The 15,635-nt window shown below is 41.1% G+C and overlaps 1 protein-coding gene across 3 annotated transcripts in view; it reads left to right on the top strand.

The window, feature by feature from the left end:
- The window catches only part of robo1 (roundabout, axon guidance receptor, homolog 1 (Drosophila)), a 314,601-nt gene that overhangs the window by 255,230 nt on the left and 43,736 nt on the right, over window positions 1-15,635 (top strand). For all 3 annotated transcript variants that reach the window (XM_029715767.1, XM_029715768.1, XM_029715769.1), the window contains 2 exons: window positions 1,048-1,251; window positions 12,774-12,800. In XM_029715767.1, coding sequence (XP_029571627.1) covers window positions 1,048-1,251; window positions 12,774-12,800 — 231 coding nt within the window. The remainder of the gene's footprint in view (window positions 1-1,047; window positions 1,252-12,773; window positions 12,801-15,635) is intronic.

The following is a 15,635-nucleotide window of genomic DNA, read 5'->3' on the forward strand; positions in this document are numbered from 1 at the left end:
TCCCATTTCCTCCCTCCTTTCTCCTCCCTTGCTCATTCCTGTGTACTTTCTGCCTCCTCTGACACACGACCTGCTCTGGCCCGCTGACATTCCTGACCGTCTCCTTTCATCCTTCCTAATCCCTTCTTTATGTCTTCAACATCTCTTGCTTTCCCCTCTCTGCCTTTATCTCCCTATTCCATCACTCTTCCATCACTACCTTCTCACCCCTCCCCTCTCCTCTCCTCACCCTGCACCCCTCTTCTCTCCTCTCATCTCCTCACCCCTCTCCTCTCCTCTCATCACCTCAACCTGTACCCCTCTCCCCTCCTCTCCTCTCATTTCCTCACCCTGCACCCCTCCTCTCTCATCTCCTCACCCTGTACCCCTCTCCTCTCCTCTCATCTCCTCACCATGTACCCCTCTCCTCTCATCTCCTCAACCCTCCCATCTCCTCTCATCTCCTTACCCTGTACCCCTCTCCTCTCATCTCCTTACCCTGTACCCCTCTCCTCTCATCTCCTCAACCCTCCCATCTCCTCTCATCTCCTTACCCTGTACCCCTCTCCTCTCATCTCCTCACCCTGTACCTCTCTCCTCTCATCTCATCTCCTCACCCTGTACCTCTCTCCTCTCATCTCATCTCCTCACGCTGCACCCCTCTCCTCTCCTCTCATCTCCTCACCCCTCCCCTCTCCTCTCATCTCCTCACCCTGCACCCCTGTCCTCTCCTCTTATCTCCTCACCCTGCACCCCTCTCCTCTCATCTCCTCACCCTGTACCCCTCTCCTCTCATCCCCTCACCCTGTACCCCTCTCCTCTCATCTCCTCACCCTGTACCCCTCTCCTCTCATCTCCTCACCCTGTACCCCTTTCCTCTCCTCTCATGTCCTCACCCTGTACCCCTCTCCTCTCATCTCCTCACCCTGTACCCCTCTCCTCTCATCTCCTCACACTGCACCCCTCTCCTCTCCTCACCCTGCACCCCTCTCCTCATCCTCCGCCCATCTCCAATCCTATCCTCTCTCCCCCTATCCTCTCTCCTCCTATCCTCTCTCCCCCCTCTAGACTCATCGGGGCATGTGACGGAGGGTGTGTTGGAGCCGGAGAACACCCTGTCCCAGCAGATCAGTGAGGTGGTGAAACAGCCGGCCTTCATAGCGGGGATAGGAGCGGCCTGTTGGATCATTCTCATGATGTTCAGTATCTGGCTCTACCGACAGCGTAAGAAGAGGAGTGGCCTCAGCACTGACTACGCAGGCATCCGCAAGGGTAAGTACAACATGCCTCACCTAATGGCAGCACACTGGAATCACTAGTTCAAAGTGTCCTCAAGCACTGATCTAGGATCAGGTAACTCTATTCTCAACCCTTAATGTAACAGTTAATAGGATGAAAAATAGCTGAGCTTGTATCAGTGGTTAAGGGTCATAGTGTGATTCCTACGCCTACTCTCATATCAGCTCTCAATTAAGCCACTCTTAGTTTTGAATTCACTTATCCTTAAAAACTCAAGTTACTGTATCACATCCCCCCAGCAATCCCTCTATCCCCTCAACAATCCCTCCATCCCCTCAACAATCCCTCCATCCCCTCAACAATCCCTCCATCCCCTCAACAATCCCTCCATCCCCTCAACAATCCCTCCATCCCCTCAACAATCCCTCCATCCCCTCAACAATCCCTCCATCCCCTCAACAATCCCTCCATCCCCTCAACAATCCCTCCATCCCCAGCAATCCTTCCATCCCCTCAGCAATGCCTCCTCTTACATGAAAGTCTTGCATCGTGCTGTATCATTTGACTTGAGGTGAGGTCTGCCGCCTGAAAATGGTCCCTAGTACTTTGAGAAAGTTAAAAGCCCTTGAACATCTGCAGCTGAAAAATGGAGCTGTCTCCTGCAGTGATGTCTTTCTATTCTGTTTTATATTTCCCTCTCTCTGATCCTGCCAGGGTATTTTTGTGTGTGTAGTTCTTCTTTTGAAGAGCGTCCTCCGGTCCCAGCAGTTTCTGTTAGCAGTTCCCATCTGAATGTCTGGAAAGACAGAACAACTTGCTATGATGAGCATGAATCAAGGAGAAACTAACATTTCTCAAGCTTGAAGTATACTTTTGGAATAGTTTTGAGTGAAAGCATATGATGCAAATGAGAGTTTGAAACATTGTGTCATACTGTTGCATAAGATTCCTTACCATACCATTGTGTTTTTCACTCTCTGTCAGTATCAGATTCTATGTGCTCTCTAGTAGTGGACACGTTCTACCTAACCTGCAGGGAGTTTACCTGACTGGATCCGATGTGACAGGGTTCAGTACATGCCCAACCTCTGCCCACAATAGTTTACGGAGTATGAAGGAGTGCTCTTAGGCTTTCTGTGTAGCTCTTTCCTGTGCTGCCTGGTTTAATATGCGGCTGCAGGCATTGCAGCTGCTACCTGCCTGCCCTCCCCATGCCCTCCCCATACCCCTACCTCCTTTTGCTGGGCTCAGGTACGCTGCTGGGCTCAGGTACGCTACTGAGTGCCAGGGTCAGGAGAGGTACACCATTCAACCTGGAGACACAAACAATATACCGGCGTAGGTCTGAAACCACCTCTGTCATACTGCCTATTGTGAGTCATGGAAAAGAGAGAGAAACCTGGATGAACCTAGAAAACCTGTCATTGCTTTGGAAAAGCCTTAGTTTCTACCCATGGTACCTCAGAGCTCTATCATGGTTGAACATTAATGTTGGAGTATAGTGAACATAATGGACTTCGGTGTCTCTATAGACTATAGAATTGACAATGTTCATCTTGGAGGTTGACTGCATCATGTGCTAGTGTGCTTTAAGTTCTAATCTGTGTTGCTATGGTTAGACAGATGCTAAAATCACAGGGTAGGTCTTCTTCATGGAAAAGGGTTGTGTGTTATGTTCAAAATGAAGCCATGCCCACATGCTATGCCCACATACAAAGCGTTTAACACTAGAAAAGCCTCGAAGGACCCCAGTTTGAACCAATCAGAAGTCCTTCTGACTGCAACATTCCAACAGCTTAGTACATATATTTAGTATATACTTTTGCAAAAATAATAATTTTGTTGTGTTTATGAAGGTCTTGGGTAACATTAGAATATAAAGATATATTTTTTTAGGGGTGCTGAAATCAAAGGGCGGAAGACTTTGTGAGCATCTGCTCTGAGGCTGGAGAGAGAGAGGCTAGTGTGGAAGCTGAGGTTGGCTCTATAGACCATTAACCATCTGCTCTGCCCGGAGGCTGGAGAGAGAGAGGCTAGTGTGGAAGCTGAGGTTGGCTCTATAGACCATTAACCATCTGCTCTGCCCGGAGGCTGGAGAGAGAGAGGCTAGTGTGGAAGCTGAGGTTGGCTCTATAGACCATTAACCATCTGCTCTGCCCGGAGGCTGGAGAGAGAGAGGCTAGTGTGGAAGCTGAGGTTGGCTCTATAGACCATTAACCATCTGCTCTGCCCGGAGGCTGGAGAGAGAGAGGCTAGTGTGGAAGCTGAGGTTGGCTCTATAGACCATTAACCATCTGCTCTGCCCGGAGGCTGGAGAGAGAGAGGCTAGTGTGGAAGCTGAGGTTGGCTCTATAGACCATTAACCATCTGCTCTGCCCGGAGGCTGGAGAGAGAGAGGCTAGTGTGGAAGCTGAGGTTGGCTCTATAGACCATTAACCATCTGCTCTGCCCGGAGGCTGGAGAGAGAGAGGCTAGTGTGGAAGCTGAGGTTGGCTCTATAGACCATTAACCATCTGCTCTGCCCGGAGGCTGGAGAGAGAGAGGCTAGTGTGGAAGCTGAGGGTATCTGCTCTGCCCGGAGGCTGGAGAGAGAGAGGCTAGTGTGGAAGCTGAGGTTGGCTCTATAGACCATTAACCATCTGCTCTGCCCGGAGGCTGGAGAGAGAGAGGCTAGTGTGGAAGCTGAGGTTGGCTCTATAGACCATTAAGGACCCCTTCCTTTTCTTCCAGAGGAGCTGAGCAGTGCGTCAGTGTTTCCTCACATTAACTCTAACTCTCTGAGCACAGTAGGCAAATCTCTCTCTCTCTCTCTTGCTCTCTCTCTCTCGCTCTCTTTCTCTCTCTCTCTCGCTCTCTTTCTCTCTCTCTATCTCTCTATTTCTCTCTCTCTATTTCTCTCTCTCTCTCTCTCTTGCTCTCTCTCTCTCGCTCTCTCTCTATCTCTCTATTTCTCTCTCTCTCTTTCTCTCTCTCTCTCTCTCTCGCTCTCTTTCTATCTCTCTATTTCTCTCTCTCTATTTCTCTATTTCTCTCTCTCTTTCACTCTCTCTCTGTCTCTTTTCTCTCTCAACCCCCTCTTTCTGCTATTTAAAACCACAAGAGGCCATGGTCTTTGTTGGAACTGGTAACCAAGAATGTTTTGAGAGAAGAAGAGTATAATTGCAGCCACATGAAGCAACAAGCTGGACTCAGCGTGAAGTGGGTTGAACTGGAGCTGTAGGAGGAGACAGAGGAGTGTCTGTGTGTCTGTGTGTGTGCCTGTGTTTGTTTGTTCGTGCGTGTGTGTGCGTGTGTGAGTCTGTGTGATATGATGCCTCATCCAGCCAGTGAATAAGCTGTCTCTGACAGTCTCATCTCATTGTGGTAATGTGATTGAGTTATTTCAATCACATTAATATTTCTCACCAAGCACCTCGCATTTCAAGTGTCAATCTCTCTCCTCTTCAAAGCCGAACCGCAGACAGGTTAAACCTTCCAAATAGACCAAACTATTCAGCTGCTCTGAGCTTTAAGGGGAGCAGAGCAGGAATCCAAACAAGAAGAAATAATTGTGTCATTAACGGGACATTTGAAAGGTTGTGTTTCCATAAATAAAAGGAGAAGTGAGGACAGCGGTACCTCAGTGATAGATACAGTGCCTTCAGAAAGTACCCCTTGACAACAACCTGAATTCAAAATGGATAAAACATTTCTCATCCATCTACACAAAATAGCCCATAATGACAAAGTGAAAACACATTATTTTACATTTTTGCTAATTAATTGAAAATGAAATACAGAAATATCTCATTTACATAAGTATTCATAGCCCTGTGTCAATACTTTGGCAGTGATTAAAGCTGTATTTCTGGGAAAGTTTATATGAGCTTTCCACACCTGGATTGTGCAATATTGGCCCATTATTACTTTAAAAATATTTCATGCTCTGTCAAATTGGTTGTTGATCTTTGCTTGACAACCATTTCCTGGTCTTGCCATAGATTTTCAAGTTGATTTAAGTCTTAACTGTAACTCGGCCACTCAGGAACATTCACTGTCTTCTTGCTAAGCAACTCCAGTGTATATTTGGCCTTGTGGTTTAGGTTATTGTCCTGCTGAAAGGTGAATTCATCTCCCAGTGTCTAGTGGAAAGCAGACTGAACCAGGTTTTCTTCTAGGATTTTGCCTGTGCTTAGCTCCATTCAGTTAAATTGTTTTATCCTGAAAAACTCCCCAGTCCTTAACATACCATATGCTTGAAAATAATTTGGAGAGTCGTACTCATTAATTTATTGTTTTGGATTTGCCGCAAACATAACACTTTGTACGGAGGACAAAAAGTGAATTTCTTTGCCACATGTTTTGTGGTTTTACTTGTGTGCCTTGTCGCAAACAAGTTTTCTATCACTGTCATTTAAACTTTTAAAGTCACCACTGGCCTCATGGTGAAATCCCTGAGCGATATCCTCCCTCTCCGGCAGCAACATGAGGAAAGACACCTTTATCTTTGTAGTGACTGGTGTATTGATACAGCATCCAAAGTGTAATTAATAACTTTACGATGCTCAAAGGGATATTCAAGGTCTGCTTTTTTAATTTTTACCCATCGACCAATAGGTGACGTTCTTTGTGAGACATTGAAAAACCTCCCTGGTCTTTGTGGTTGAATCTGTGTTTGAAATTCGCTGTTGGACTGAGGGACCTGACAGATCATTTTATGTGTGGAGTGGACAGATAAGGTAGTCATTCAACATGTTTTACTTCTGAAATGTAGGTAGGACAGATAAGGTAGTCATTCAACATGTTTTACTTCTGAAATGTAGGTAGGACAGATAAGGTAGTCATTCAACATGTTTTACTTCTGAAATGTAGGTAGGACAGATAAGGTAGTCATTCAACATGTTTTACTTCTGAAATGTAGGTAGGACAGATAAGGTAGTCATTCAACATGTTTTACTTCTGAAATGTAGGTAGGACAGATAAGGTAGTCATTCAACATGTTTTACTTCTGAAATGTAGGTAGGACAGATAAGGTAGTCATTCAACATGTTTTACTTCTGAAATGTAGGTAGGACAGATAAGGTAGTCATTCAACATGTTTTACTTCTGAAATGTAGGTAGGACAGATAAGGTAGTCATTCAACATGTTTTACTTCTGAAATGTAGGTAGGACAGATAAGGTAGTCATTCAACATGTTTTACTTCTGAAATGTAGGTAGGACAGATAAGGTAGTCATTCAACATGTTTTACTTCTGAAATGTAGGTAGGATAGATAAGGTAGTCATTCAACATGTTTTACTTCTCAAATGTAGGTAGGACAGATAAGGTAGTCATTCAACATGTTTTACTTCTGAAATGTAGGTAGGACAGATAAGGTAGTCATTCAACATGTTTTACTTCTGAAATGTAGGTAGGACAGATAAGGTAGTCATTCAACATGTTTTACTTCTGAAATGTAGGTAGGACAGATAAGGTAGTCATTCAACATGTTTTACTTCTGAAATGTAGGTAGGACAGATAAGGTAGTCATTCAACATGTTTTACTTCTGAAATGTAGGTAGGACAGATAAGGTAGTCATTCAACATGTTTTACTTCTGAAATGTAGGTAGGACAGATAAGGTAGTCATTCAACATGTTTTACTTCTGAAATGTAGGTAGGACAGATAAGGTAGTCATTCAACATGTTTTACTTCTGAAATGTAGGTAGGACAGATAAGGTAGTCATTCAACATGTTTTACTTCTGAAATGTAGGTAGGACAGATAAGGTAGTCATTCAACATGTTTTACTTCTGAAATGTAGGTAGGACAGATAAGGTAGTCATTCAACATGTTTTACTTCTGAAATGTAGGTAGGACAGATAAGGTAGTCATTCAACATGTTTTACTTCTGAAATGTAGGTAGGACAGATAAGGTAGTCATTCAACATGTTTTACTTCTGAAATGTAGGTAGGACAGATAAGGTAGTCATTCAACATGTTTTACTTCTGAAATGTAGGTAGGACAGATAAGGTAGTCATTCAACATGTTTTACTTCTGAAATGTAGGTAGGACAGATAAGGTAGTCATTCAACATGTTTTACTTCTGAAATGTAGGTAGGACAGATAAGGTAGTCATTCAACATGTTTTACTTCTGAAATGTAGGTAGGACAGATAAGGTAGTCATTCAACATGTTTTACTTCTGAAATGTAGGTAGGACAGATAAGGTAGTCATTCAACATGTTTTACTTCTGAAATGTAGGTAGGACAGATAAGGTAGTCATTCAACATGTTTTACTTCTGAAATGTAGGTAGGACAGATAAGGTAGTCATTCAACATGTTTTACTTCTGAAATGTAGGTAGGACAGATAAGGTAGTCATTCAACATGTTTTACTTCTGAAATGTAGGTAGGACAGATAAGGTAGTCATTCAACATGTTTTACTTCTGAAATGTAGGTAGGACAGATAAGGTAGTCATTCAACATGTTTTACTTCTGAAATGTAGGTAGGACAGATAAGGTAGTCATTCAACATGTTTTACTTCTGAAATGTAGGTAGGACAGATAAGGTAGTCATTCAACATGTTTTACTTCTGAAATGTAGGTAGGACAGATAAGGTAGTCATTCAACATGTTTTACTTCTGAAATGTAGGTAGGACAGATAAGGTAGTCATTCAACATGTTTTACTTCTGAAATGTAGGTAGGACAGATAAGGTAGTCATTCAACATGTTTTACTTCTGAAATGTAGGTAGGACAGATAAGGTAGTCATTCAACATGTTTTACTTCTGAAATGTAGGTAGGACAGATAAGGTAGTCATTCAACATGTTTTACTTCTGAAATGTAGGTAGGATAGATAAGGTAGTCATTCAACATGTTTTACTTCTGAAATGTAGGTAGGACAGATAAGGTAGTCATTCAACATGTTTTACTTCTGAAATGTAGGTAGGATAGATAAGGTAGTCATTCAACATGTTTTACTTCTGAAATGTAGGTAGGACAGATAAGGTAGTCATTCAACATGTTTTACTTCTGAAATGTAGGTAGGATAGATAAGGTAGTCATTCAACATGTTTTACTTCTGAAATGTAGGTAGGACAGATAAGGTAGTCATTCAACATGTTTTACTTCTGAAATGTAGGTAGGATAGATAAGGTAGTCATTCAACATGTTTTACTTCTGAAATGTAGGTAGGACAGATAAGGTAGTCATTCAACATGTTTTACTTCTGAAATGTAGGTAGGACAGATAAGGTAGTCATTCAACATGTTTTACTTCTGAAATGTAGGTAGGATAGATAAGGTAGTCATTCAACATGTTTTACTTCTGAAATGTAGGTAGGACAGATAAGGTAGTCATTCAACATGTTTTACTTCTGAAATGTAGGTAGGACAGATAAGGTAGTCATTCAACATGTTTTACTTCTGAAATGTAGGTAGGACAGATAAGGTAGTCATTCAACATGTTTTACTTCTGAAATGTAGGTAGGATAGATAAGGTAGTCATTCAACATGTTTTACTTCTGAAATGTAGGTAGGACAGATAAGGTAGTCATTCAACATGTTTTACTTCTGAAATGTAGGTAGGATAGATAAGGTAGTCATTCAACATGTTTTACTTCTGAAATGTAGGTAGGACAGATAAGGTAGTCATTCAACATGTTTTACTTCTGAAATGTAGGTAGGACAGATAAGGTAGTCATTCAACATGTTTTACTTCTGAAATGTAGGTAGGACAGATAAGGTAGTCATTCAACATGTTTTACTTCTGAAATGTAGGTAGGACAGATAAGGTAGTCATTCAACATGTTTTACTTCTGAAATGTAGGTAGGATAGATAAGGTAGTCATTCAACATGTTTTACTTCTGAAATGTAGGTAGGACAGATAAGGTAGTCATTCAACATGTTTTACTTCTGAAATGTAGGTAGGATAGATAAGGTAGTCATTCAACATGTTTTACTTCTGAAATGTAGGTAGGATAGATAAGGTAGTCATTCAACATGTTTTACTTCTGAAATGTAGGTAGGATAGATAAGGTAGTCATTCAACATGTTTTACTTCTGAAATGTAGGTAGGATAGATAAGGTAGTCATTCAACATGTTTTACTTCTGAAATGTAGGTAGGACAGATAAGGTAGTCATTCAACATGTTTTACTTCTGAAATGTAGGTAGGATAGATAAGGTAGTCATTCAACATGTTTTACTTCTGAAATGTAGGTAGGACAGATAAGGTAGTCATTCAACATGTTTTACTTCTGAAATGTAGGTAGGATAGATAAGGTAGTCATTCAACATGTTTTACTTCTGAAATGTAGGTAGGATAGATAAGGTAGTCATTCAACATGTTTTACTTCTGAAATGTAGGTAGGACAGATAAGGTAGTCATTCAACATGTTTTACTTCTGAAATGTAGGTAGGACAGATAAGGTAGTCATTCAACATGTTTTACTTCTGAAATGTAGGTAGGACAGATAAGGTAGTCATTCAACATGTTTTACTTCTGAAATGTAGGTAGGACAGATAAGGTAGTCATTCAACATGTTTTACTTCTGAAATGTAGGTAGGACAGATAAGGTAGTCATTCAACATGTTTTACTTCTGAAATGTAGGTAGGATAGATAAGGTAGTCATTCAACATGTTTTACTTCTGAAATGTAGGTAGGACAGATAAGGTAGTCATTCAACATGTTTTACTTCTGAAATGTAGGTAGGATAGATAAGGTAGTCATTCAACATGTTTTACTTCTGAAATGTAGGTAGGATAGATAAGGTAGTCATTCAACATGTTTTACTTCTGAAATGTAGGTAGGACAGATAAGGTAGTCATTCAACATGTTTTACTTCTGAAATGTAGGTAGGACAGATAAGGTAGTCATTCAACATGTTTTACTTCTGAAATGTAGGTAGGACAGATAAGGTAGTCATTCAACATGTTTTACTTCTGAAATGTAGGTAGGACAGATAAGGTAGTCATTCAACATGTTTTACTTCTGAAATGTAGGTAGGACAGATAAGGTAGTCATTCAACATGTTTTACTTCTGAAATGTAGGTAGGATAGATAAGGTAGTCATTCAACATGTTTTACTTCTGAAATGTAGGTAGGACAGATAAGGTAGTCATTCAACATGTTTTACTTCTGAAATGTAGGTAGGATAGATAAGGTAGTCATTCAACATGTTTTACTTCTGAAATGTAGGTAGGATAGATAAGGTAGTCATTCAACATGTTTTACTTCTGAAATGTAGGTAGGACAGATAAGGTAGTCATTCAACATGTTTTACTTCTGAAATGTAGGTAGGACAGATAAGGTAGTCATTCAACATGTTTTACTTCTGAAATGTAGGTAGGATAGATAAGGTAGTCATTCAACATGTTTTACTTCTGAAATGTAGGTAGGATAGATAAGGTAGTCATTCAACATGTTTTACTTCTGAAATGTAGGTAGGACAGATAAGGTAGTCATTCAACATGTTTTACTTCTGAAATGTAGGTAGGATAGATAAGGTAGTCATTCAACATGTTTTACTTCTGAAATGTAGGTAGGACAGATAAGGTAGTCATTCAACATGTTTTACTTCTGAAATGTAGGTAGGATAGATAAGGTAGTCATTCAACATGTTTTACTTCTGAAATGTAGGTAGGACAGATAAGGTAGTCATTCAACATGTTTTACTTCTGAAATGTAGGTAGGATAGATAAGGTAGTCATTCAACATGTTTTACTTCTGAAATGTAGGTAGGATAGATAAGGTAGTCATTCAACATGTTTTACTTCTGAAATGTAGGTAGGACAGATAAGGTAGTCATTCAACATGTTTTACTTCTGAAATGTAGGTAGGATAGATAAGGTAGTCATTCAACATGTTTTACTTCTGAAATGTAGGTAGGACAGATAAGGTAGTCATTCAACATGTTTTACTTCTGAAATGTAGGTAGGACAGATAAGGTAGTCATTCAACATGTTTTACTTCTGAAATGTAGGTAGGATAGATAAGGTAGTCATTCAACATGTTTTACTTCTGAAATGTAGGTAGGATAGATAAGGTAGTCATTCAACATGTTTTACTTCTGAAATGTAGGTAGGATAGATAAGGTAGTCATTCAACATGTTTTACTTCTGAAATGTAGGTAGGACAGATAAGGTAGTCATTCAACATGTTTTACTTCTGAAATGTAGGTAGGACAGATAAGGTAGTCATTCAACATGTTTTACTTCTGAAATGTAGGTAGGACAGATAAGGTAGTCATTCAACATGTTTTACTTCTGAAATGTAGGTAGGACAGATAAGGTAGTCATTCAACATGTTTTACTTCTGAAATGTAGGTAGGATAGATAAGGTAGTCATTCAACATGTTTTACTTCTGAAATGTAGGTAGGATAGATAAGGTAGTCATTCAACATGTTTTACTTCTGAAATGTAGGTAGGACATAACAAAAGGGTTGAATACTTATTGACTCTTATTGACTTTCAGCTTTTCATTTTAAATTAATTTGTTAAAATGTCTGAAAACAATTCTCAATTTAATCAATTATGAATTCAGGCTGTAAGAAAACAACATTTGGAAAACGTTAAGTGGTGTGAAAACATTCTGAAAGCACTTTCTGTTCGGTGGGGGGGGGGGTGTGGATGCAATGGTTTATAGCCTAAATATTGGTTGATGATAAGGGAGAAAATATTTTGTGAATTCCTCCTTCAATTTTTTATTGATTTATTTAGACAGATTAGAAACAGGAGGAAACAGAGGAGTGAACGTGGGACTTCGGGGGCAGTAAGATGGCACATTTCATAAGAATTTTACACACTGAACCACACAGACACACTAAAAAAAAAACAATCTGGGGTGAATTGAAATAGACTCAAAAAACACCAAGATGTACTTAATACAAATGTATTAAATTCATTTCAATGATTTTACCTCCAAAAATTAAGGATCAATACAACTTAATATGTTTCTCAAAATGTAGGTATATTTTATAAGAGGATAACCAAATATAGAGGAAATCAAGTGATTGAACTAATTTGAACACTGGTTTTTATCTCCTTACATTTTACATTTTAGTCATCCTTGCATTCTCCTGTCTATCTATCCACAGTGGCTCTGTTTTTAGAGGATTGTGGGTAATTCAACATTTTTAGATTATATGATTATTTTGCAACCCATTCCCACAACTTTTAATAGTAGAGGGAAACACAGTATCCTGCAATGTTGGCTGTAAAACCACCAGTTAATGCTGGTGAATTGAGCACTGTTCTCAACAATGCCTCTCAAAATGGGTTAAACTGGCAAATGATCAGATGCATAAATAATTGATTAAGTGGTGTTATAACACAGTGTCATGTTTCAAAACATCCTCAGGATGATGTGTTTCAGTACTCTACTAAAGTTAAGGTTTCGTCTCCTTCGATTTGGTGGCAGCATAATTGCCACTAGTCTTGGTGTCACAAAGCACTTCATTTTAACAGTGTGGAGAGAACCCTGTTGTGTTAAGCTCATTGGATTGAAGATAAATATATGTGTTGCTATTTTCTGTTATATTTACGGTGTTTTTCTCTCTCCCCTTTCGTGTGCCTCTGCTTGGACCTCCAGTGCCATCCTTTACCTTCACTCCTACAGGTAAGAACCTTTGATAATGCTTGACTCAATTCCATTGCACGTTCTCTATAAAATCTCATAACTATCAATTTATCCATCTTTCAATGCAAGACTGCACTCACTGAGTTACACACAGTTGGCCTGAACAGGCCTAGCAGTCATTCTACTCAGCCAGTCAGAAGACACACTCTTTGGTTAAAAGTGCACAGCCACCAGAAAGGGAGCAGTGAGGTTTATGGTTCTACAAAGTGGTGTAGATAAAGCGTTTAGAGGTAAACGCTTAAAGAGGAGTGAGCCGTGCCGTGCCGTCCGTGCTACTAAGAAGCTGTTAAAACTGGTGGGGACTTGATAGGATTTAGGATGATAGGATTTAGGATGATGACACATGGTCAGTCACATGGACCAATCAGACAGAGCTGTGGACACGGTGTGATGATGTGGAGGCCCATCTCGCTCTCTCTCAATTCAATTCAATTTAATTTAAGGGCTTTATTGGCATGGGAAACATATGTTAACATTGTTAAAGCAAGTGAAGTAGATAATGAACAAAAGTTAAATAAACTATAAAAAGTAATAGTAAACATTACACTCACAAAAGTTCCAAAATAATAAAGACATTTCAAATGTCATATTATGTGCAAATATTTCAAGTACAAAAGGGAAAATAAATCAACATAAATATGGGTTGTATTTACAATGGTGTTCTTCACTGGTTGCCCTTTTCTTGTGGCAACAGGTCACAAATCTTGCTGCTGTGAAGGCACACTGGTATTTCACCCAATAGCTATGGGAGTCTATCAAAATTGGATTTGTTTTCAAATTATTTGTGGGTCTGTGTAATCTGAGGGAAATATCTATATATACTGCTCAAAAAAATAAAGGGAACACTTAAACAACACATCCTAGATCTGAATGAAAGAAATAATCTTATTAAATACTTTTTTCTTTACATAGTTGAATGTGCTGACAACAAAATCACACCAAAATAATCAATGGAAATCCAATTTATCAACCCATGGAGGTCTGGATTCGGAGTCACACTCAAAATTAAAGTGGAAAACCACACTACAGGCTGATCCAACTTTGATGTAATGTCCTTAAAACAAGTCAAAATGAGGCTCAGTAGTGTGTGTGGCCTCCACGTGCCTGTATGACCTCCCTACAACGCCTGGGCATGCTCCTCATGAGGTGGCGGATGGTCTCCTGAGGGATCTCCTCCCAGACCTGGACTAAAGCATCCGCCAACTCCTGGACAGTCTGTGGTGCAACGTGGCGTTGGTGGATGGAGCGAGACATGATGTCCCAGATGTGCTCAATTGGATTCAGGTCTGGGGAACGGTCGGGCCAGTCCATAGCATCAATGCCTTCCTCTTGCAGGAACTGCTGACACACTCCAGCCACATGAGGTCTAGCATTGTCTTGCATTAGGAAGAACCCAGGGCCAACCGCACCAGCATATGGTCTCACAAGGGGTCTGAGGATCTCATCTCGGGAACCTAATGGCAGTCAGGCTACCTCTGGCGAGCACATGGAGGGCTGTGCGGCCCCCCAAAGAAATGCCACCCCACACCATGACTGACCCACTGCCAAACCGGTCATGCTGGAGGATGTTGCAGGCAGCAGAACGTTCGTAACGACGTCTCCAGACTCTGTCACGTCTGTCACGTGCTCAGTGTGAACCTGCTTTCATCTGTGAAGAGCACAGGACGCCAGTGGCGAATTTGCCAATCTTGGTGTTCTCTGGCAAATGCCAAACCTCCTGCACGGTGTTGGGCTGTAAGCACAACCCCCACCTGTGGACGTCGGGCCCTCATACCACCCTCATGGAGTCTGTTTCTGACTGTTTCTGACCGTTTGAGCAGACACATGCACATGTGTGGCCTGCTGGAGGTCATTTTGCAGGGCTCTGGCAGTGCTCCTCCTGCTCCTCCTTGCACAAAGGCGGAGGTAGCGGTCTTGCTGCTGGGTTGTTGCCCTCCAACAACCTCCTCCACGTCTCCTGATGTACTGGCCTGTCTCCTGGTAGCGCCTCCATGCTCTGGACACTACGTTGACAGACACAGCAAACCTTCTTGCCACAGCTCGCATTGATGTGCCATCCTGGATGAGCTGCACTACCTGAGCCACTTGTGTGGGTTGTAGACTCCGTCTCATGCTACCACTAGAGTGAAAGCACCGCCAGCATTCAAAAGTGACCAAAACATCAGCCAGGAAGCATAGGAACTGAGAAGTGGTCTGTGGTCCCCACCTGCAGAACCACTCCTTTATTGGGTGTGTCTTGCTAATTGCCTATAATTTCCACCTGTTGTCTATTCCATTTGCACAACAGCATGTGAAATTTATTGTCAATCAGTGTTGCTTCCTAAGTGGACAGTTTGATTTCACAGAAGTGTGATTGACTTGGAGTTACATAGTGTTGTTTAAGTGTTCCCTTTATTTTTTTGAGCAGTGTATATCTCTCTATCTCTAATATGGTCATACATTTGGCAGGAGGTTAGAAAATGCTGCTCAGTTTCCACATCGTTTTGTGGGCAGTGTGCACATAGCCTGTCTTCTCTTGAGAGCCAGGTCTGCCTACTCAATAGCAAGGCTATGCTCACTGAGTCTGTACATAGTCAAAGCTTTCCTTAAGTTTGGGTCAATCAGAGTGGTCAGGTATTCTGCCTCTGTGTACTCTCTGTTTAGGGCCAAAAAGCATTCTAGTTTGCTCAGTTTTTTTTGTAAATTCTTTCCAATGTGTCAAGTAATTATCTTTTGTTTTCTCATGATTTGGTTTGGTCTAATTGTGTTGCTGTCCTGAGGCTCTGTGGGGTCTGTTTGTGTTTGTGAACAGAGCCCCAGGACCAGCTTGCTTAG

The sequence above is a fragment of the Salmo trutta genome, chromosome 26 (assembly GCF_901001165.1).
Source record: "Salmo trutta chromosome 26, fSalTru1.1, whole genome shotgun sequence".
NCBI lineage: Eukaryota > Metazoa > Chordata > Actinopteri > Salmoniformes > Salmonidae > Salmo > Salmo trutta.